Consider the following 21280-nt stretch of genomic DNA (forward strand, 5'->3'; position numbering starts at 1 on the left):
AGGACCCATTTTACCCTATATGTTATTATTAGTGTAGAATAGAGTCATGACTTTACATATAGAGTAGAATCAAATGTTATAATTTAACAATTACAACTTGAAATTATTTTTGGCAAAAAAAAGTTGAATCTGTGTTTTATTGTATTCATTTTATGGTATTATTGTTTTTTATGCTATCACATTACTGTCATCATTCATTACCCTTTCTTTAGTTTATTAAAACGAAAAAAAAGTATCCAATAAAGTTTTAACAAAAAATGGTCTGTACATTTTTTTGTTCGTTATTTAAAAAATTCTTTTTCACAACTGCTCTTTTAATTCACTGTTCACAACTTTTGAAAATGTCAAGCTTATTATATGTGTATCCACATATTTATTCATTATTTCATAAGCTTACTTTAGGGCAGTGCAAGCTACAGTCTAGTCCTATATGGGTGTAACTTAGGACTTTGAGCCTGTCCTGAAGACAACATCTTATCTCAGCACCAGGAAGAAAAATATATACGAAACCGAAACACAGGAACCATGGTGGCCTAAGCTGGCCAGTGGCAGGCCGTTTATTTCTAGACGTGGCTGTTAGTCACACAGGGACTGGAAGTTGGGGCTAAAAGCGAAACTTTGCTCGTAATCCATACAAAACAGCGAAAATGACTTCCGTTGAGATGCTAGCGGAGCGATACTTGTCGCGCATAGGGTTTTCTGGCCCGGCTGAGCCGAGCCTGGAGGTGCTGCGGTCGGTTCACACCTGTCACCTGCTCTCGGTGCCGTTTGAAAACCTGACGGTGCACAGCGGCGGGCGAGTTCACCTCGACCTTCCTCTTCTGTACGACAAGATAGTGAACCAGCGCCGAGGCGGCTTCTGCTTTGAGAACAACGGCCTTTTCTCCTGGCTGCTGTCAATGCTGGGCTTTCGGGTGACTCTGCTTTCTGGTCAGGTGAAGAATATGATCACGGGCTGCTACGGGCCACCCTTCGACCATTTGGTCCTCATGGTGAGCCTTGATGGGCAGCGCTGGCTATGCGACGTCGGGTTCGGAGCCCCATGCTTCAGTGCCCCTCTTTCACTTGAGACCAGCGACCCCCAGGAGCAGGGCCACCGAGTGTACCGCATCACAAAGCACATGGGGATGCATTTTCTGGAGTGGCAGCGGGAGGAGAACAGAGGGGCAGATGGAGACTGGACAGAACTCTACAAGTTCACCCTTGAACCCCGGTGTCGGGAGGACTTTGCTGAAATGTGCCGGTACCACCAGAGCTCCCCCAGCTCCATCTTCTTCTGCAAGTCCCTCTGCACGGTTTTAAAAAATGGTGGAAGGCTCACCTACATGGGCCGCAGACTGACCAGCACCACATTTCCAACAAAGGGAACAGGGGAAGCGTTGCGAACCACAACCAGGGAACTTAAAGATGAGGAGATACCTGGTATTCTAGTAGAGGAATTTGGAATTGTACTAAATTCTCCACTTATACCAAAGGATGAGACAATCACACCACCGCCAGTCATGTACTGATCATGCTTGCACATTGGATATCTTAACCCCTCCATAGACCTTATGATGTGAAATATGTATATTCTCATTGAGAAATGACTGCAAAATGTCATATAAATAATAATTATATGAAATTATACTTTATTGTATATTTATTAAATATACAATAAAGTAATTTTCAACTCCCAAAATCAACCTGCATCAACCACAGTACTTTGCTCGTCTTGAGAACAGATGAAACAAAAAAAAAGATAAATTGTCAGTTTGATTTAATAAATTAAACATACACTTTTAAGATGTACAATGGTCATTACATGAATCCACGTCTTTAAGACAAAGTCTGCGTTCAAAGTATTTACACATGTACAATTATCAGGCAGCACTTTACAAAGCAAGGCATGAACAACAATACAGATGTTGAGCTTCAAATCAAACCACTAACCTTCACCCTCCTGCCTGAGGGGGAATACTCAGCTGTCCCATGATTATAATACATTTTCCCATCCCACCTTCGATGGGCATGAAAGGGAATTAAAAAAAATTATTGAACGGCATCCATCAAAAGGATGATGGTATAAGGACTGAGTTGAAAATCAAAAAGGGTAGGGTAAGGGGGGAAGGGGGGAGACAGGATGTACACAGGGTAACGGGTGCAAAAATTTTGCAACGTGTGACACAAGTATCTACTCTGCGACAGGGTTGGGGGGCGGGACTGAGCTTGCTCTTGCAGCTTTGCGTTCGTAGTTGACAAGCCTCTGTCCAACCAGGTACCTGTAAAGAGAGAGATTAACACGTTAATAATAACATCCAAATTGTAAAGAATACATGTTTGCTTCTACAGATGGGTCCACGCCGAAAGATCCTTACTTGTCGTTCTTGATGTGTTCATAGAGGCGTTTAAACTGTCGGATCTGGAAGGACAGGATGCCGATAAGTGAAACCACCATCAAGAGGAAAGGGTAGATTCTTCTCTGCATTAGAATCTCCATTTCTGGGGTAACTCCTGCAAAAGTAATGCACTTCAGTTATAAATAGTTTCAGTGAATAACCCAATAGCTGACACTGTAGTCACTATAACATCTGGAGATAAGAAGGAACATAGTATTTGGGTGAAAACCTCTGTAATTTGATGTTACTTCGTAACGTATTCGCAGTATTAATCTAATGGAAAATGCCAGTGCTTTAAGTGGATTTAAGTGAACAAGGCCAGTGCTTTATTCCTCTCCTTTGCAATGGATATAGTATGCCTTTCATAGCACAGATGAGGGTAGTCTACTGATATTTGTCTCTTAGTTTGGCGCTCAAGTTATGGAGAGGGAAAAAAAACAACCTTGAACCGAGAAGGTGAACTAAACAAACCAAGAGAGAAAAGAACTACATAAGTAGTAATGAACTTTCTAATTGATTCCCGTGTACACATGTACTCAGACACTCACCCACAGCAGGAACCACCCCGGCAGCAATCACATATGGCACGCACAAGGACAGCAGCAGGACTGAGATGACCGGAGCTGCCAGTTTACGGATGATGAACTGGAGATCAATGTTGCGAATTCCGTTTGCATAAACCTGAGGAGCCAGTTTACAGTTATTATACTGTACAACTACAATGTACTTTATCATTCTTTCTCTTATCTTTCTCTTTTCAGCAGGAAAGAATGCAGAGTCAGCTACAAAACAGCATTTATTTGTTTCTTATCCGGTCAACAGATAAAAAACGATTTCTTATTTACAGAAGTTTATACATGTTGGTTTAAAAGGTGTAATAGCCATCCAAACCCCACCTGCTCAATAACAGTCTTCAGCCACCACTGTGGGCCCATGAGCGTGATGGCAGCAATGATTTTGGCATGGAGCACTCCGAGAGCCCAGTCCTGTAGATAACAGAGAGATCGATGGATGGACATGGATGTAAGAAATGGGAATTAGGGGACAATATTGGGCAAACAGGGTAAAGGAACAACACAATACCCATATACAAAAACAAACTGCTAAAAGGAAGTCTTTAGAGAGGGATGGAAAAAGCAAGATATACCCATACAACACAGACCCACTATCATACCTGCCAAGGGTAGAAGAGGGGGGTTTGGTCCAGGGGGACCCTGAGTGGAGCCACAATGACCAGTTCAAACAGCAGGCCCAGTAGCAACGGGATGACTCCGGCGACCAGCAGAGCTACAACCAGGGTCTTCAGAATCTGCACAAACAGCGCGACGACATACAAAATGAACATGATTAATCATAAAACATGTATACCTATTAATAGGTAGTTTTAAGTGCAGCACCGGCAGAGTTAATGACAAGGTTGAGTGAGATATTACTACCAAGATGCCGGAAAATTAGAGAATTCTTTATTTGCCAAGTACATTTTACAAATACAAGCAATGTATCCTCTGCATTTAACCCATCCTAACTATTTAGGAGAAGTGGGGAGCCATGGCCCGGCCCAGTTTTGGTGTTTGGTCAACAATAGAGGCTGCTACCATGAGTGTCCACTCCTGGACTTTGTGTGCGATGACGGTGCGTCCCTGGGGCATCCAGGCCAGCAGCACGGTGACTCCGCGGATAGACAGCCAGCAGACATACAGGCCACACGCTGCCGTGTACAGCTCATGGATTTTGGAGCTTCCTGTCCAGAAGGACATCAGCCAGCGTCCGGTGAACACTGAAAGGCATATGTGACAAACAAAACATGACCTCTCCAACTTTCCAATTTTAAAACGGAACCGCTTAAATAGCAGAGACGTGTGTGTGTGTGTGTGTGTGTGTGTGTGTGTGTGTGTGTGTGTGTGTGTGTGTGTATATATTTTTTTTTTTTTTCACCCTTTAATTATGGTTTGGGTGTGGGTCTGCAAAGAAGAAAATAAGTTGCTGGTTGTCTTTTATGCCACCACATCTTACCTGGTAGGGTTAGGCACACCAGGCTGGCCACCAGCAGAGTGATGCACATGAATGCTATCAGCAACACAATCTGGAGAAAAGAGGAAAGTTTAAAAATACAAGTTAATGTAATGATGTAACCAAACTTGGACATATCTGATTATGCTTCTCCATTATTGGTAACACTGTAGAAATGTGTCTATGTTGTATATTATAAACTCCAATTGGAATACATAGGACAATTATAAGATCAAGGCTTTTAACATGAGGGAGGAGGAGTGTAATAACTGGGAGTTGAGTTAAATGGCCTAAGATGCACAGTAAGTGGTACCTACAGCTTTGGCATACTTCTAAATTTGTGTGGAAAACCCCAAATTGTAGGTGGCCCTAGCAAGCAGGGGAAGGCTACAGCTTCCATTTTATTCTCTGTTATGAATGATAACACATTTAGGCAAATTTAGTTTTGCAATCCATGTACATCTAAGATTTGTAAATTGTAACCACAAATTCATATTAACGGGTCAAACTAGTACAAAAACTATACTAAAAAAAGAAACAACAGTAATACAACATGTAATTCCCCAGAGACTGCTCCAGAAACGGCAGTGACCCTCACCCTGAATGGGAAGCGAAGGGGTCTGTGATAAGGCTGGAATCCAACTGGCCCCCCTTGTTGCAGAATGGCCTGATGGGCTGCATGCAGCCCCTCGCCAGCTGGGGCAGGGTTGTTATTGTTGTTATGGTGACCAGGAGGAGGGTTGTTATTGTTGTTGTTCACAGGCTGGTTGGCATCAGTGTCCTCCTGCTCCCCGAGGAGGTAGGAGTGGAGGTCTCTGTGGAGGGTCAAGATGCGTTTGGTTAGAGACAGTCAATCTGAGAAAAACCAGGGGCTTAGAGAGAAAATGTGTGAAAAAAAATGGAAACTAGAACACGTAAAAGTGTTATGTGTTAAGTGTATTATTCAAACATATTGACTTACAGTAAATATCCAGCACTGACTGTCCAGGCCCTGACCAGGCCTTTGAGCCACTGGCGAGTGTGTCCCTGCTCCAACAGAGCTGGCAGCACAACTTGCAGTAATAATAGCTCCAAAGACAGCTCGCTGACTGGGGCATCACTGAGGGGTAAGAGGTGGACAGGGTCAGAAAAAGCCATTTCAACAGGGCATATACCACATGGTTACATTGAGCAGTTCTTGCGCTCAAGACTTCTGTTCTCAGTTGTTTCTTACAGCATGTACTCAAATGGGCAAGTCACTGTTACTGGCAACACAGTCAGTATTTCCTCTTTTGATAGATATACTGTGGGAAGATGTTATTGCTATGTGGCCTTAGGAGGAAGTAGTTCTTACACACCATTTCAGAGAGACAAAGCAGCAGCTTTCACACAGTTTATTGATAAGTGGACTATCATTTTGTTAATGCCTGCTGGTTACCTGTAGAGCATGACGTTGTATGGGAGGAAGGTGGGCAGCAGCAGTTTGATCAGCCTGATGGGCAGCCACAGCATGAGCAACACGATAGAGCCGAACACAACCACGGACAGGATGAACCGCCGCAGGTGTCTGTAGATGGGCAGGTGAATCATTTCCTGCACCGGGTTAAAATCAGGGTCATTGAGGTTTCTCAGAAACCACAGCACTCCCGGCCTCAGCACCTGATGGACATGCAACCATAAACGTTAGGGTTGGATTTGTTTTTTAATCATAAAAAATTAACCTACAGTAAAGTGACTTAGGAAAAAGCTAACGTTACAGTCGTCAGGATCTTACCTCTCTCAGTAGGAGGATGAAAGAAGCAAAGTAGAAGACATAGACCATTCCCACAAGCCAGTGCAGGAACATGGTGGTACCAGGGGCTGATTTAAAACTCAACTCTCTGTCTTTCAGGGAGGCATCAAACATCTCCTGCAGGAAGCAACAATGTTAAATAAAGAGCATTTAGACAGAGTCAAATTCAGTGTTGGTTCGAGGATGATGCATCCTAATTACTTTGCTAAATTAATGCACAGTTGGCTAGAAGATCAAATGTGCTATGAATAACATTTGCACATGGCATATGCTTAACAGATTAAAATTAGACAAAGCTCAATTAGTTTCTGAGAGTATATGCAGGATGAAGGATTCCTCCATTGCTGTTCCATTTTCCATATTGGCATTGTTCACGTATGTACGCGTTGTTGTGTCTATTTACCTTTAAAATAAGATGCATATTTTAGATGTCCTATATATTACATATTTATTACAACTTCTAAAATCTGCATCATAGCAGACTCCAAACCCAATTGTCCAAGCCAGCTTATTTTCTGTTTTTCTGTGTTCATATACATGTATGAACTGTGTGATCAACAGCATCTGCTTCTGTCTCAGCCCTGTTCAAAGCCACTTGCTGCAATGGCTATTTGACAGACGCCTCTACAGGGTAGAGAACACCACTCTCATTTAGGCAGATTTGGTTGGAAGCATTCTCATAGGGAAATTAGACTAGCTGTCACTGACACAGGTAGAAAACATGGATACAATTTCAGAAAAGCATTTGTCACTCTAAAATATGGCAACGTAACTGTAGCTACATCAGCCAAGGGTGAGAAATACAATTAACCTTCCTATGCCCATGATACCAATTAAAGTCTTAACATGACACTAGTTAAATAAATAGACAAGTGTGAGGAGATGGGGCTTCCAAAAACAAGAGTGAGATCATTTAACAGAGTAAGACAGACACACTGAAAGTCAGAACAAGAACAAAAAGGAGAGCAGTCTTACTAAAGAGCAGATGTCAAGCCACCAGCCACAGATGAGTGGAAAAACACCAATCTCCACAACAACCAGCAGAGAGACCTGTAATGGAAGCAGAGGTGCGTCTCAGTGTCAGTACTTTACACTAAATGTAAATACATTAAACACGTAAAATCTCTATAAAGGGAGTTGAAATGCACTAATGTGACACTTGCTTCTAATTTGGTCATTTTTAAAAGGCCACCTCGAGCCTGACTATTTATTATGATTATTCTTAGTTCATTCTGTATTCAATGATTGCTAACCTTCAGTTTAAGGGTGTGATAGCAACAAAGAAAACCCCTCAGATTCTGCATTACGTTCAGGTAGTAAATCTCAGTAAGTAAACACTTGAAAAATGCACTTAGGGGCGTTACCTTGACAACAATGTAGCAGACTCCCAGGAGACGTCGGGAGCGCTGGAACCTGACCAGAGCAGCCAGTCCCTGAGACAGCCATTAAGGGTCAACATTGCTCACACATTTATAGCGGCACAGACCTAACGCAAGAAAATGTTACATGTATCATCGGTCCTTCGTCCTACATTTCAGTACGGTGCTAGACGGAAGGATACATGACAGAGGATGAGTGTCATGGCCAGCAGTATGTAGCCCACAATGGTTGTGATTAAGCCCTCAAAGTGTGAGGCTTGGACCTAAAGAGAAGTGCACAGTTGCATTCAATTAATGAATCACTGTTCAAGAGACACAACATTGCATAAGAATACTGAGTTGATGAAAGCAGTTTCTTACATATTCCTCAAAGCCAAGACCCACGACAGAGAAGTGCCCAATGTGGTAGGGACAAAATGCTGAATGAGGAAAAAAAGAAGTGGCATATAAACTAGGAAAGACAAATGCAATCAACCTGCACCATTGCTATAAGTACATAATATGTCTGAGATACTGGTATGACAAGGATCATATACTGTATTTGTAGAGTATTTCAGTTTTGCTTATTTTTTGTTTCGTATGTTGGAGGACCACAATGGAAATAAGCACTTGAGGCTTTACTGTGTTTTAATCCTTGATAAATGCAACTATTGCTGTGCAAAGTTATTTGGTACTTTTAATCATTACAATAAATCAATTAATCTGTATGTTTATAATAAAACCTTGTTTTAGTCTACTCACCGAAGACCAGTATGAAGAGTGTGTTGAGAGACACTACCCAAAAAACATGCTCCTACAAGACAAAAGTCACAAGAGTCTAAGAACGATTTTAACTTACAAACTCATCATACAAAAACATAAGAACGGATATGAAGACTTACCAGAAATACCAGTGAACCATCCAGGCCAAGCATCTAAAAAGGTAATGGAAAGATATTAAGCTCCATGATGTATAACCTTAATAGAAAAACCTGATAGATTTTTTTGCAAAGGACAATGGGGGTGTTTGGAGATCAGTGATGTCATGCAGAGTTACCCTTTCCCATGTGAGCTCCTCCGCCGCTCTGTCCCACTCCAAAGCATTCCAATTCATGTCATCTACAGAGAAACATATTCACTTTTAATACAATAACCAATAATACAGTCACAACAGCCAGCAACTTAAAAATAATTGTCAATATAAATTCCATATGTATCTTCCTGCTTGGTAGATATGGCCACAAAATTACAGTGTTTGTCTGGTCAAATGATTTTGAGTTGGCTTTTAGCAAAAACCCAGACATTATTTTACTGAAGAATGCTGTTATGATTACATTATTAAGGCTGTTCTGGGAAAAAAAACTATTATGTGGGGTTTTCACTTAATTTATTTAGCTGTGGTGACACCCCACAGCTACAATAATCTATAATACAATCACAATTCATTATAACCCACTTTTGCCTAACTGCTGCACAATCAGTCCATTAACCACAGCAAAACAAAACAAATAAGCGGACTATGAGTGCTATCGTTCTCAAATTAATTGTATGCTCTAATGCGAGTGGTACTGTTTGTTCTAGTGTTTCTCAGTGTTTAGGAGTGAATTTCCATATATCCTGTAGTTTCCTGTTGCAAAAAAAGATGTTGCTTCAACAAAAGGTCTTGTTTGTTGGCTTTACAGACAAAGAGACAAAGCATTTTGGAAACACTTTAATCATGACAATCTACTCTGTTTCATTTGTGCTTGAACTGCACCACTTTTGGTGTTTTGTGATGTTAGGCAATTACATTTGGTAAGGTAAGGCATTCCAGTACAACAAAGCTGACCAAGCAGAACACAATGTGAACAGACATCGACAGGCAGTGCCCCGTTCTTGAACACAATCACTGTGTTTGTTTAGGCTAATACATGGCTTAAAATGAATACTATTTATATACTGATGACAGCAATGTAACAGCCTGACAACCCTTCAGTAATGACCAAAATTACAACTACATCTGCCAGAAAAAAAACGTTAACCAGAAACACTGATTGTGATTAATTTCCTTATCTCCAACCTTGTGCTCCATTGTTGGGGTCTGCATCTTCAGCTGCTGCTCCCTCCTCTTCTTCCAGCTCTGGGTTATCACCCTGGTCTGGGGGCACATCAGGGGGCTCAGGCTCTGCTTCATTCTGGGCTGGTGGATCAGCAGGGGCTGGCTGGGCTGCAGGGGGCTCATCAGCTGCTCCCTGGCCTGCAGCTTGTGCCTGAGGGTGAGGGGAAAGAATGCATGGCTTTAATATAGGGAGATGATAGTAAGGGGGATTTTTGTTTATGCACATGGTTAAGACTGGATGTCAGGGAAGAAATGACTTGGCCTTATTGGCAATCAGTCAAGCAAAGTACCTCATTGGCTTGTCCGGCTGCATTCGCTGGCGGCGGCTGGTGCTGCTCTAACCAATGGGGAGCACCACCGTGGACTATCTGTTCTCTGAGCCACACCAGGCTGATAAATGCACACAGCGTGCAGGTGACCACAAAGCAGCCCTGTAGACAATCTGCAAGCAGGTTCTCTCTGCAGGAGCACAAAGATTAACATTCATACACACAAAAAATCACTGAAATAGACCTTTAAAAAGTAAGATATATGGAAATGAAGAGAATAAACAGATAAAAGTGACTAGCTTTAGCTTAAGTAATGTGTAGTAGGAGAATGCCGGGATTATCACTCACGTAGAGAGCATGTCCAGAGGCAGTGTCAAAAGTGAGCTCACAGAGCCGGTAAACAGACACTTGTAGATTCGACCTGAGGACAGATAAATACATTAGGGTCAGTTTGCACATATTTAATTCATTTTAAATGCTGCATTGTAACAATGTATAAAATATGCGAGAATTAAATAGATCTAGCCAAAAATGTTTACACAGTGATTTACATATCTTCAAACATGCACAGTATATATATATATATATATATATATATATATATATATATATATATATATATATATATATATATATATATATATATATATATATATATATATATATATACACACACACACACACACACACACACACATTCAAACCTATGAAACATACTGATCAGGAAAAATCAAATATTATCCAATATTGCTTCAAAGAACCAATATATAAAGATATTTTTTAAGATAATACAACTATTAAACAACTGAAACGAGTTGTAAGAAGGGTTTAATGCAGTATTAAGGAGGATATTGCTGTCCCCTTGAGTACACATTCTGTTTATCTGTGCATTTGTGTCTGTGTGTGTACTACTTACATGCAGTGAGAGGAACCACCCCGAGCCATGCGAAGGCCACCAGTGTGTAATGAAACCAGTAACGGATGGCCGTGCCCACACTGGTCAGCAGGCCGGCACAGATGTCCTGGATGGGCAGACGTGAGGGCATGTCTGGGGAGTAGACTGAAGTGGACAGAGCAAAAAAGTGAACTAGAGACATTTAAATTATATTTTATGTTTGATAATGTTCCAAATATTATTCAAATTTGTGTTTAAAATGTACTTTCAATAAATTAATGACCACATGTAAAAATGACTATTGCCCCATCTGCAAGGCTTATTTAGGAAACCTGAGGGGGTTTAATATATTAAAGTGGATGATGCATCAATGCCAAAGGTACATACTTGGTGTGAAAGCAAATCTGTGCTTGCATAATTCACAGTACTCCTTCCTGCTGTGCTTTAGCCACTGGACCAAACTGTAAAGCAAAATTTAGAACAAATTAGTACACACAAATCAAGCAGGGAAAAGATGGGCTGCTTGAGAATAAGTGTTTTTATTACATCCTTTTGCATGTGTAATTTTGGGGAGAGGTATAGGCAACAAGAATATTACACATCAATAGCCATAGCGACCTACTGCAGAGCTTAAATCAATAAAAAAAAACAATGAATGTGTGTGTATGGTCACATTTGAAATTTCAAGACTTCTGATTTCAATAGATTTGATTGGTCCCTCCCTATTTTGGACATTTCCACTCTCCCAAATGGTCTCTATTCACAAAGCCTCGGAATTAACAAGATCCAAATACACACTGTCACTTGAAACAACTCGTGTGTTGCAGATTTAAACCACAGTCTGGGGATGTCAACATAGTTAGACAAAGACAAAGGTCTATAGTGTTGATCTGACTAAATCTCTTCTACACAAAGGATGTGATGAAAGACGCATGCTCAACTGTCCTGATCTCTCTAGGATCCAACAGACACCGACTGTGAGCACTTATTATGGTTCAGTCATGGTAAAACACTAACTCTCTGATTAACAACAAACAAAAAAGGTTGTCTATTATCACAACCCATAATAACGCCACCCCAGGTTGTTGTGACATAGGTTAGACTCTGGGATTAACAACTGGGTTATGTTAAGGAGGCATTACACCAGCTGATTGCCACACATATAACAGCATTAAAAGGCCTGTGTCATTAGACCTACACACAACAGGGTTATACTTAAAGTGCTCATATTACGCTTTTCCCCTTTCCTTTATTGTGTTATATATCTTTACTATTTACAAAGTGAAAAACCTCAAAGTCCACCCCAGAGGGATTTACCATCTCCAACAGAAAACACTGTTCACAAACAGCTCCAAACAGCTCTATTGTAGTCCAGCCTTTACTTCCGTTACGACCGTGCGTCACTTTGTAACACACGTTATAATGCTCGCCTAGCTGCTAGCGTGGCACGCCCTCATACTCTGCTTCTGACTGGCTAGTAGTCCTTACCTAGCTATTGCGCATGTGCGACTCCCAACAAACATGGAATAGAAGTGAGATGCCTCACTCGGTAGCTAAAACGGAGAGCTCAACACACAGGGTGAAAAGAGGAGCAGCAGCAATGTCTAGTCCAACAAATATATGGTGTTTTTTGAAAATTAAACCACCGTATAAACCTATTCTGATATAACCTCTAAATATAATTATCAACCTGAAAATGAGCATAATATGAGCACTTTAAGTTTCAAATCAATTTACATCACTAGTCACCAAGTCACAAGGTTTGACGTACCCTAACCATGCAAGAGAGTGATCCACCATGACAGAACATATTTATTCCTTGCTAGTTTGTAACAGTTGGGCTTTCTGTGGGAAACCAGCCATATGATCTAGTTGATCAGCTCAAAATCAACACATTGTAACACATATTCTGGTATATATCTGTAAAGTGATTCATATGTAAAATCTGAAAGGTGAAATTCCCTGATTTACCCAAAGAATTATGAATCTATACTAATCTAGACCAGCAGTCTATAGTACACAAACTGTGCCTGCTACCTGGGAGTTGCTGGGGCTGTGTCTGTATTTGATATTTATTTAGTGAGCAACCAAAAGGAAATAAGATAAACATAGCTAAGGTCAGCTACAACCTGCATGCACCCAGCACAACTACACAATAGACTATCATTCTAAACGTTGAAGGGGCTGATGAAAACTAATATGGATACAGAGTGAGGTTTAACAATTACAATAGAACAATCCAGGCCCGGCCTTTGATTATGCCTGGGAATTTCCATGCACCTGACCCTCTTGTAACCAGGGACGCTCACACACAGGACAGATGAGAACACAGCAGCACAATCTCCAAAATATCTGTATAGGCTGGTCTTGTTTACACCATGCAAATACCACACAGAGGGACAGTAATCTGGGACACTATCCAGCCTGGATGTGACAGAAGATGAACCTGTTCTGCATCCTTTAATGATTCTTTACATTGTGCTATCAAGCCACCACTTTAGGAATAATTATCAGGCAAAACGTATGCACCAAGTTATCAAATTACTTAGCAACCACCCTGAAGTATAACAAATCACCATACTGTATTCAATTTAATTAATTTTAGTTTGAGTGAGAGTGCGTGTGTGTGTAAACATTACAGCTGAGCCAAACACACTTACCATTCCTGGTGGATAAACTTGATACTGCCAGTGCAGACACACGGGTGGTACAAGGGTTTGTCTGGGGTCCCCTCAGAGCGGCACACACGACAAATGTCCGCTACACACACACACGCACACACGCAGACACGAGTTAGTATGATAGTAGGATAGTAAGTGGATTGGGGTATGTTAATAGACAGGTGTCTTTTGGAATGAAGAATCAAATGGTAGATAAGAAGCTACATAAATCTAAGTGAGTTACACTCACTCCATCTATATCAGGAGACGTTACATTGCTGCCTTACCTTATGCTCTCATATTGAGCTCGGTTACATTAAAACAACACTGAGCAGGCATCTCTAATTTTCCTAAAATGAACCTCACATTAACTGACAGCTATGCTATTCAGCTAACTTAACCACTAGCAGGCCATCTCAGCAGCAGGTTTGCGGTGGTGCACTTACGAAGCTAACACTAGTTAACCAGCTGCGAAAGCGATGCCCTTATTTCGTTATTTTTAATTATTTACCTTCTTCGGCAGTATCCATGATGTTCGCTAAGCGCCGGTCACCGTTTCTTCCAGGAGTAACTTGTACAGCGAACCCATCCACGACACAGACAATGTCGTTTAGCTAGCTAAATTAAGCTAGCGGGACGAGCGTATCCTTATTTGTCGGATGCATTGACAATCATAAAATGGTTTCCCCACAGACTGACCACCAGTACTTGCTTCGTTGTGTCCTTTCACATCCACTGTGTCTTCGCCGCTGAACACAATGTTTTATTTTAACGGTGTATTTTTAATGTAAACAATAAAAGTTGCATCCTCCGTGTTGCTGAAATGACAGTATAAGCCTGGGAGACAAATGGCTAGCTAAGCTGGCTAACGCATGCGCTAACGTCACTACTAGCTCCTGTCACAACATGTGTCACAACAGTTTTACTTTGCCACAGCGGATCAAGATTTACGGCAGGGAAACAACCATCACGTGGTTATTAAGGGTTATTACTTATTAGCGTTAACGTTAGCTAGATTAATATTTCATCTACTGTCTATGTATTTCATGTATTTTAATTTAGCATCGGAGACTTGTTTCTAAACACAATTAAGATGTGTGTCTTCATTGGAGTGTTCTCTTTCTTCGCTTTTACTCTCTGATATTTCCTAAAAAAAGGATATCAAATATCTATCCGTGTTGAACAGCGACATCTGATGTTACTTGAACCAACAACTTTAACATTAGACTTTCACCTCTGAACAGCTAGACCCAGCCATTTCTACGTTAATCTCGTGAATTAATAAGACATGCTTAGCCTACATGGTTTGGGTAGGCCTATTTTATTACTACAATTAGCCTATCTGATCTATGTCAATCGTTAAATCATCGCCTTATGATTTCCTTAATTACTTTCAATTTTATTTATTTAATTTTGCATTAAAACTGTCCACTATTTTAAACACTTTAAACGCAACGGGATTCACGTATTCAGCAGGCTTTACATTCTCAATTAAATGTTAGTCATAATTTACTTTTACTTAAACCCAAACCTCGCCTCTTTATCTTAACCCTATTTAATCCATATGATGTTTAAAAAGAAGAACATGTATGTGAATGAGAATTATTTATAAGCGAAACACGATATTTTGTTAAAACAAAACTACAATGACGTAAGTGATCATTGCTTGTGGCCTTGGATGAAAGTCTCCTCAACTGCCAGGCCAGCCTTCATCACAGGCGCCGTGGCTTAGATGGTTAAAGCGCCTGTCTAGTAAACAGGAGATCCTGGGTTCGAATCCCAGCGGTGCCTTTTAAGAGGCATTTCTTGAACGATTACAAAACTTGTTAAAACCATAGACTGTATACAATCTTAGTTCTCTTAATAAATTCATGTATAAAATAGGTAAACACATTAGGGGTGTTTCTGTGCTCGTATGACGCTTTCAAACATGTTAGTAACTGCATGAATTCACACACACAAAAATGGAGAAGACAAAATGATATTCACTTTAGAAATTAATCTAATGCATATACGCTGCAGTATTTAAGATTATTTAAGAGCAAAAGCTACAAAATATCAAAATGACTTGTTTATTACAGAACTTATTTTTTAGGTCAAACTTTTAGATCACGATTGCGTTAACACTCTCATGAAAATAGATGGGTATATTTTACTATTTTCTAGGATTCTGTAAAAGGAACCATTTACGTTTCACACACAGAAGAATCTTACAGTTTTAATTGATAGATGGCTTATTCAGGTTGTAGGCTACCCGAAAAATGGCAAATAGTTGACAAAATAATTTGACCATATTTTTAATTATAATTATCAGCTACAACAGGATATTTGCAAAAGAGAGTAATGACATTGTATTTTAGTGCTATTAATTATTACAGTTGAAATTTACAGCTTTTATTTTGAAGGTCATGACATATATGATAGATAAGAATCTTGGTCCCACCCACAGACTATACTGTGTTTAAACAGCTCACACCGCTTACGACCGACTCTGGCTGCAACTTTTAACCTTAGCCTCACATAGGCCTACATTACATTACCTTCATCGCAAAATCGGAAATCAATACGGTATGTATTTATGTTATAGTATTTATGATATCTTTGTACAGCCGGTGGTAACACATGTTCTTGTTAAAAGACAATAAAGTATCTATCTAGGCCTATCTATGTCTATGAAAATTGATTTACAAAGGCACCGATGTAAACATTCTTTTGTATGAGGCTAAGAAGAAAGCTTGGGAAATGCTAAAGGTATTTGTGCAAAATGTTTTGTCATTGTTTTGAGTACTGCACTGGGTCAAGAAAAAGTTTAAAAAAGACAAAACCCGCAGTAAGTAAAAATAAACCAATAATAATGGAGCGTCGGAGGTATATGGGCTTCAAATGATCTCTTGTATGCACAAACACTTAGAAACGTGTAGCCTACTATTAATTGGAGTGCCAGGGAAAACGCCTTTCGTTTTTAATATTTACAACACATCGCCTCCCACTCACCACTGGCCAGCCTGTACCTCCCCACTCCAGGCATTACCAATCAAAGGCTGTTAAATCCATCGACTACACAAAAAAAAAAAAAAAAAACTGTCCAGCTCCAGCATACTTAAAATGAACGTCCATGACCATGGTATTACTTCCAGAGTGCCTGGGACTTTTAGACTACCAAACTAATTCCATGGACTTCATAAGTAAGCTGGATGGTCCTTGTATTTATTTTTTATTCTTACTGCTTTTATAATCATGTTAAAGGTCCCATGGCATGAAAATGTCACTTTATGAGGTCTTTTTACATTAATATGCGGTCCCCCAGTGGCTAGAAATGGCGATAGGTGTGAGGTCATATTATGAGGTCATAAGGAGCAAGGTTACCTCACCTTTCTCTGCTTTGCCCGCCCAAAAAATGTGGCCCACCCGTGAGAGAGAGACATCATGGCTTTCAAACGAGCAAAGTGGCAGTTGGTCAAGGCCACAACCCCACTCTCTCCTCCTCAATAGCTACAGACACAGAAATGGCACATACTAAGGTAAGCTCATTGTGGGACTGGCTCTAGTGGCTGGAATTCTGCACCAAGGCTGAATTTCGAGGAAAGAGACTTCAGATACAGTATTAGGGAACTAAGGTCTATATAAAAGCATCCAAAGAGCACCATGTCATGGGACCTTTTAAGTGACTTTCAGGTGTCTAAAGCACATGACAGAGAAATTACACTTTACTTTAGGTGACCATGACCTGCTGCCCCCCTTTCTAGCTGATGATCTGTCTGTCTTTCTGCTCCTGTCTGTCAGCAGATGGCAAATGAAGCCAAGCCATGCCCCTGCCATATTGGTGATCTGATGGAGTACGAAGGGCTCGGCCAGGAGATCCAGATACAGCACATCAAAGCTTATGTAGTGAAACCATCCGCTGCAACTAACAAGGCCATCATTGTGATACAGGACATCTACGGGTGGCAGCTTCCCAACACAAGATACATGGCTGATATGCTGGCTGCCAACGGATACATGTGAGCAGAAATCAATATACTGTACATAGGCTAACAGAAAGAGTGGAGAGTGATATCCATATGTGTGCTTCTAAAACCAGGTACAGGACTATTACTTATATGACCTGGTTAGTTAACAGTGTTTCTGTTTCTTCCATTGTTTGCTCTGAGCAGTGCTGTTTGTCCAGACTTCTTTGCTGGAAAGGAGCCGTGGAGTTCATCACATGACTGGTCCACGTTTCAGGAGTGGCTTCAAGACAAATTGCCAACAAACATAAACAAGTAACTGAAAGCCTGTTTTTTACTTTATCAAGCAGCCAATATCCCATTGTATCTAGCTGTAGTAGCATTTAATGGTGTGTTTTGGTGACTAGTTTTGTAGTGACTCCCATGATAGTCACAGGACAGTGTCCGACTGTCCCGGGACACTCCTCAGGACACTAATAACAGAAAAGGACAGTTTTTGCTGCCACTGCTGCTGTATGATTTGGTGATTTATAAGGCCTGCTGATTACATGCATTTATTCTTTTGTTGTGTGCATTAGTTATAAAGACATTTTGGTCCAAATTATTTTCTTCTCCAGAGAGGTGGATGCAGTGCTGAGGTACCTGATGGAGCATTGTGAGGCCAAACACATTGGAGCACTGGGCTTCTGCTGGGGAGGGGTTGCCACATATTACATCAGCCTGCAGTATCCAGATGTCAAAGCAGGAGTGTCAGCCTACGGTACGTGTCACAGTTCACTTTGTCACCTGTGGCAAAAATCTGCTTTTTTTAGTATTATAAATCAGCGATTCTTGTTCATAAAAGTTGCCGTATGGTTGCTGTACAGTGATTTTTATGATTGGCTTATTTGATGCTGCGCAGGGATCGTCCGTGAAACCGAGAACAGATATAAGCTGAGGAGTCCTACGCTGTTCATCTTTGGGGAGAAAGATGACGTTATCCCACTGGACCAGGTTAGTACACATACTGTATTGTCTTCAGGATAATAGTGATGGTATAACCTGCCTGATGCTGCACCCTGGTACTACAGCACCAAATGGTGTCCTTAAAGCAACATCAGTAGCTCTTTAAGATACACAAGAAATTTAACGTTTTAGTACGAATAAAATTAGAAATGAAATGAGGAACTTTTATAATTATATATAACCACTGACAACCTGTGCTTACATCCTTTTGAATGTCAGGTGCATGCCCTTGAAGCAAAGCTGAAGGAGGATTGCAAAGTGGATTACCAGGTGAAGATCTTTCCTGGTCAGACTCATGGGTTTGTCCATCGCAAGAGAGAAGACATCAACCCTGCAGACAAACCCAGCATCCTGGAGGCCAGAACAGACATGCTAAACTGGTTCAACAAATACCTTTAAATGGCAAGTTTAGAAGAGTAATTAACACAGGGAATCATTTACACACAGCACTACAAATGTAAAATGCAGAGGTGCCATTTACAGCGTTACAGTTAGCCATAATTTTTGTATGATTAGTAACATTCCAGTTTCCCAGTTTGTTTTATTTTGGAGGTCTGGATGTTCATGTATGGACCGGTGGATACTGAGGATGTTAATAAAATGTGAATTTTATTTCAGCACTTTTACAAAAAAAATATGGATGCAGTATGTTTTGAAAATGTAAAACAATCATGAAATAAAATATACAGAATGTGGTATGTGGATTGCACTACTTACCCATCAGCTTGCCAAATTTAAGTGTAAAGATATTTTGTGAAGATATGTAATGTACACCTGACATGAACACAAAGATTTATTTGTATTGTCTGGTTCAATAGTGGGGGCTCGAAATCAAAACCACAGAGTCTGGAAATGTCAACGGACCAACATTTTAATGGTGACTTTGATACTACAACAGCTTGAACATTTTGTGTCAAATGATAAATAGCAATATGCAGTGCGGTTTGGACATGGTGCTCGGGAAGTGCCTTAACGTCTAGAACAGCCCCGAAATCTTTAAGTGTTCCAGGAGGCCTTCAGTCCTCGCTCTCTCCTGGGCTTCGGATGTCGTCGATCTTTAGGATCATCTTGACTACCTGAGTAGCCAGCGAGATCTGCTGTTTCTTACCGATCAGGGTCTCAACCACATGTTGCTGCTTCATGTCTGTGAAGAAGAAAAAAGGCATTCAATAATCACGTGGTCTTGTTTTGACATTTAAGTGCGATGTTACCATTGTCCTTACCATTGGTGTTGTTGCGCAGACAGTCGATGCCGAGGAAGGGGTTGTTCTCTTTGACCTGTCTGGCTCGGACCTCTGTCATGGTCTGGATTGGGTTATACCCACTGTTCTCAGCCAGCGCCATGGGGATTACCTCCAGAGCATCAGCAAACGACCTCATGGCATACTGCTCCAATGATGGGCACTAGAAAGGTGAGGAGCAGAAATAAAAATGATCAGAGCAGCGAGAGAAAACGGCAAAAAGTGTGCCAAACATTTACTCTAAATTCTATTAAAAAAAAGGAATACCATATTTAAATTTAGCTCAGTTCTGAAAGTGGGTTCTGTGGGTTTTAGTCATCTCACCTTCTCTGCAGCCTGGTTGACAGCCAGAGCACATGCAATCTCTGAAGCTCCTCCTCCATACACAATACGGTTGTCTCTGACCAGATTGCGAATTACACACAAAGCATCATGGAGAGCGCGCTTGGCCTCTTCAACGATCTAATGGGATAGGTAAAATAAAAGGTGAACCAAGACGGATAGAATAACATAAATTGGTATGATAATTGAACTTTAGAGTACAAATCTCATTTTGTGCTTACCATTTTGTTGCCTCCGCGGATAAAAATTGTTACGGCCCTGGTGTTTTTGCACTCCTGGATAACCAACATGCGATCCTTTGTAGTGCCAAAGGTGATCTCCTTCACCACACCGGCTGTGCCGAGCTTCTCTGGAGTCAACTCAGAGAACCTTGGCACGATGCGGCCTCCTGTGGCTATGGCAATCAACTGCAGACGAATCACAATCGACCATAGATATTTCAACACAAACTAAAAACTTTATGCTCATCAGCACCATATGGCCATAACATGTGAATACATGATTGATCCAAGTGATAAAGGGCGTGGAAATATTATGTTCAAAAGTAACTTCACATCAAGGGGTTCTATCACGTGACAAACGTATCTCACCTCGATCTCAGGCCCTCCGACCCAGCGCACGGCTGGCAGCTCATTCTGCAGCAGAAGGTGGTTGGCTTCATCATCAAAGCCCCACTGGCAAATGGCCAGGTTGGCACCATTGCTTTTGATCTAAAAAGAGAAATACAAGTTCACTTTTTGAACACATGTGCCAAAGTAGATTAGAATTCAGTTTTAGTACCGTAGATGCTGCAGCACTTACCTGTTTGATCATCTCTTCAAACTTGTCCTTTTCATATTTTTGAAGAGCTTTGTAGTCCTCCACACAGGTCACATCCAACTTATGTTTGGTCTTCGGCTTAGGTGGCTCAAATGGGCAGGTAAGGATAGCCATTTTAACATCTTTCAGGACCTGAGTGGGAACAAGGAATAATTTATGTCAGCATCATTGTCTTACATTGGTGACATAAAATAATTAAAAAAATGCAAGAGAACTTTTAGTGTTTCGCTACAGCACTGTAAAGATAATAAAGTGCCCTTATGAGTTGTAAGTCATACACCACGTGTAGCTTTTTACTGTTTGCGTCTAACATTTTATTAAATCTCTATGTAAATACATGCTTTCAGTAATTAGATTCAAATTTAACTACTTGCCATTTCTTCCAACAATCCCTAAACGATCACCATAAAAAATGATTAAATACTGGGATATTTTGTAATAGATGAAAATTCTTTTTGGTACAACTAAGAAGATTAGACAGTCAGTT

The 21280-nt window shown here is 40.7% G+C and overlaps 4 protein-coding genes and 1 non-coding gene across 9 annotated transcripts in view; 3 read left to right on the forward strand and 2 right to left on the reverse strand.

Annotated features, from left to right (window-relative positions):
• Window positions 1-335: 335 nt before the first annotated feature.
• LOC114549127 (arylamine N-acetyltransferase, pineal gland isozyme NAT-10-like) lies at window positions 336-1767 on the forward strand. Its single transcript, XM_028569311.1, has one exon. It carries the CDS (start codon window positions 648-650, stop codon window positions 1509-1511), a length of 864 nt encoding a protein of 287 aa, XP_028425112.1. The 5' UTR covers window positions 336-647; the 3' UTR covers window positions 1512-1767.
• On the reverse strand, window positions 1743-14518 carry marchf6 (E3 ubiquitin-protein ligase MARCH6). 2 transcript variants are annotated; one of them, XM_028569302.1, is made up of 25 exons: window positions 13951-14518; window positions 13440-13539; window positions 11167-11240; window positions 10801-10944; window positions 10233-10305; window positions 9906-10074; window positions 9577-9766; window positions 8575-8636; window positions 8420-8452; window positions 8280-8331; window positions 7899-7957; window positions 7721-7801; window positions 7524-7592; window positions 7135-7209; window positions 6142-6276; window positions 5806-6026; window positions 5350-5487; window positions 4987-5203; window positions 4392-4461; window positions 3974-4155; window positions 3553-3696; window positions 3275-3364; window positions 2927-3059; window positions 2358-2493; window positions 1743-2261 (listed from the first exon to the last, which is right to left on the reverse strand). In XM_028569302.1, the coding sequence occupies exons 1-25, from the start codon at window positions 13967-13969 to the stop codon at window positions 2174-2176; spliced, it is 2754 nt and encodes a 917-aa protein (XP_028425103.1). In that variant the 5' UTR covers window positions 13970-14518; the 3' UTR covers window positions 1743-2173. The 2 variants fall into 2 exon arrangements, with proteins under 2 accessions (XP_028425103.1, XP_028425104.1); XM_028569303.1 differs by having other exon boundaries at window positions 3553-3687; window positions 13951-14517.
• Window positions 14347-19106, forward strand: cmbl (carboxymethylenebutenolidase homolog (Pseudomonas)). 3 transcript variants are annotated; one of them, XM_028569313.1, is made up of 6 exons: window positions 14347-14413; window positions 17226-17440; window positions 17594-17701; window positions 18004-18146; window positions 18288-18379; window positions 18611-19106. In XM_028569313.1, exons 2-6 carry the CDS (start codon window positions 17226-17228, stop codon window positions 18788-18790), a joined length of 738 nt encoding a protein of 245 aa, XP_028425114.1. In that variant the 5' UTR covers window positions 14347-14413; the 3' UTR covers window positions 18791-19106. The 3 variants fall into 3 exon arrangements, with proteins under 3 accessions (XP_028425114.1, XP_028425113.1, XP_028425115.1); XM_028569312.1 differs by lacking the exon at window positions 14347-14413 and adding an exon at window positions 15884-16007 and having other exon boundaries at window positions 18611-19105; XM_028569314.1 differs by lacking the exon at window positions 14347-14413 and adding an exon at window positions 16563-16624.
• trnat-agu (transfer RNA threonine (anticodon AGU)) lies at window positions 15157-15230 on the forward strand. Its single transcript has one exon. It is a non-coding gene; the product is annotated as a tRNA-Thr (tRNA).
• Window positions 19107-19244: 138 nt separating the features above from the next.
• The window catches only part of cct5 (chaperonin containing TCP1, subunit 5 (epsilon)), a 5875-nt gene continuing 3839 nt past the window's right edge, over window positions 19245-21280 (reverse strand). For both annotated transcript variants that reach the window (XM_028569309.1, XM_028569310.1), the window contains exons 6-11: window positions 20776-20925; window positions 20565-20684; window positions 20196-20381; window positions 19957-20094; window positions 19615-19795; window positions 19245-19535 (exon numbers count right to left, since the gene is read on the reverse strand). In XM_028569309.1, the coding sequence (XP_028425110.1) occupies window positions 19408-19535; window positions 19615-19795; window positions 19957-20094; window positions 20196-20381; window positions 20565-20684; window positions 20776-20925 (903 nt within the window). In that variant the 3' untranslated portion in view covers window positions 19245-19407. The remainder of the gene's footprint in view (window positions 19536-19614; window positions 19796-19956; window positions 20095-20195; window positions 20382-20564; window positions 20685-20775; window positions 20926-21280) is intronic.

The sequence above is a fragment of the Perca flavescens genome, chromosome 22, assembly GCF_004354835.1.
Source record: "Perca flavescens isolate YP-PL-M2 chromosome 22, PFLA_1.0, whole genome shotgun sequence".
NCBI classification, from domain to species: domain Eukaryota; kingdom Metazoa; phylum Chordata; class Actinopteri; order Perciformes; family Percidae; genus Perca; species Perca flavescens.

Excerpts from the sequence above, each read along its gene's own strand:
- marchf6 (XM_028569302.1), bottom strand. Across the intron at positions 8,637-9,576 it reads CCCCAACAATGGAGCACAAG|ATGACATGAATTGGAATGCT; the intron begins GTTGGAGATAAG and ends GTTTCTCTGTAG. Across the intron at positions 7,958-8,279 it reads ACTCTTCATACTGGTCTTCG|CATTTTGTCCCTACCACATT; the intron begins GTGAGTAGACTA and ends TTCCTCATTCAG.
- cmbl (XM_028569313.1), top strand. The coding sequence starts at position 17,226 with ATGGCAAATGAAGCCAAGCCATGCCCCTGCCATATTGGTGATCTGATG. Across the intron at positions 17,702-18,003 it reads TTGCCAACAAACATAAACAA|AGAGGTGGATGCAGTGCTGA; the intron begins GTAACTGAAAGC and ends TTTCTTCTCCAG. Across the intron at positions 18,147-18,287 it reads AGCAGGAGTGTCAGCCTACG|GGATCGTCCGTGAAACCGAG; the intron begins GTACGTGTCACA and ends GATGCTGCGCAG.
- LOC114549127 (XM_028569311.1), top strand. The coding sequence starts at position 648 with ATGACTTCCGTTGAGATGCTAGCGGAGCGATACTTGTCGCGCATAGGG.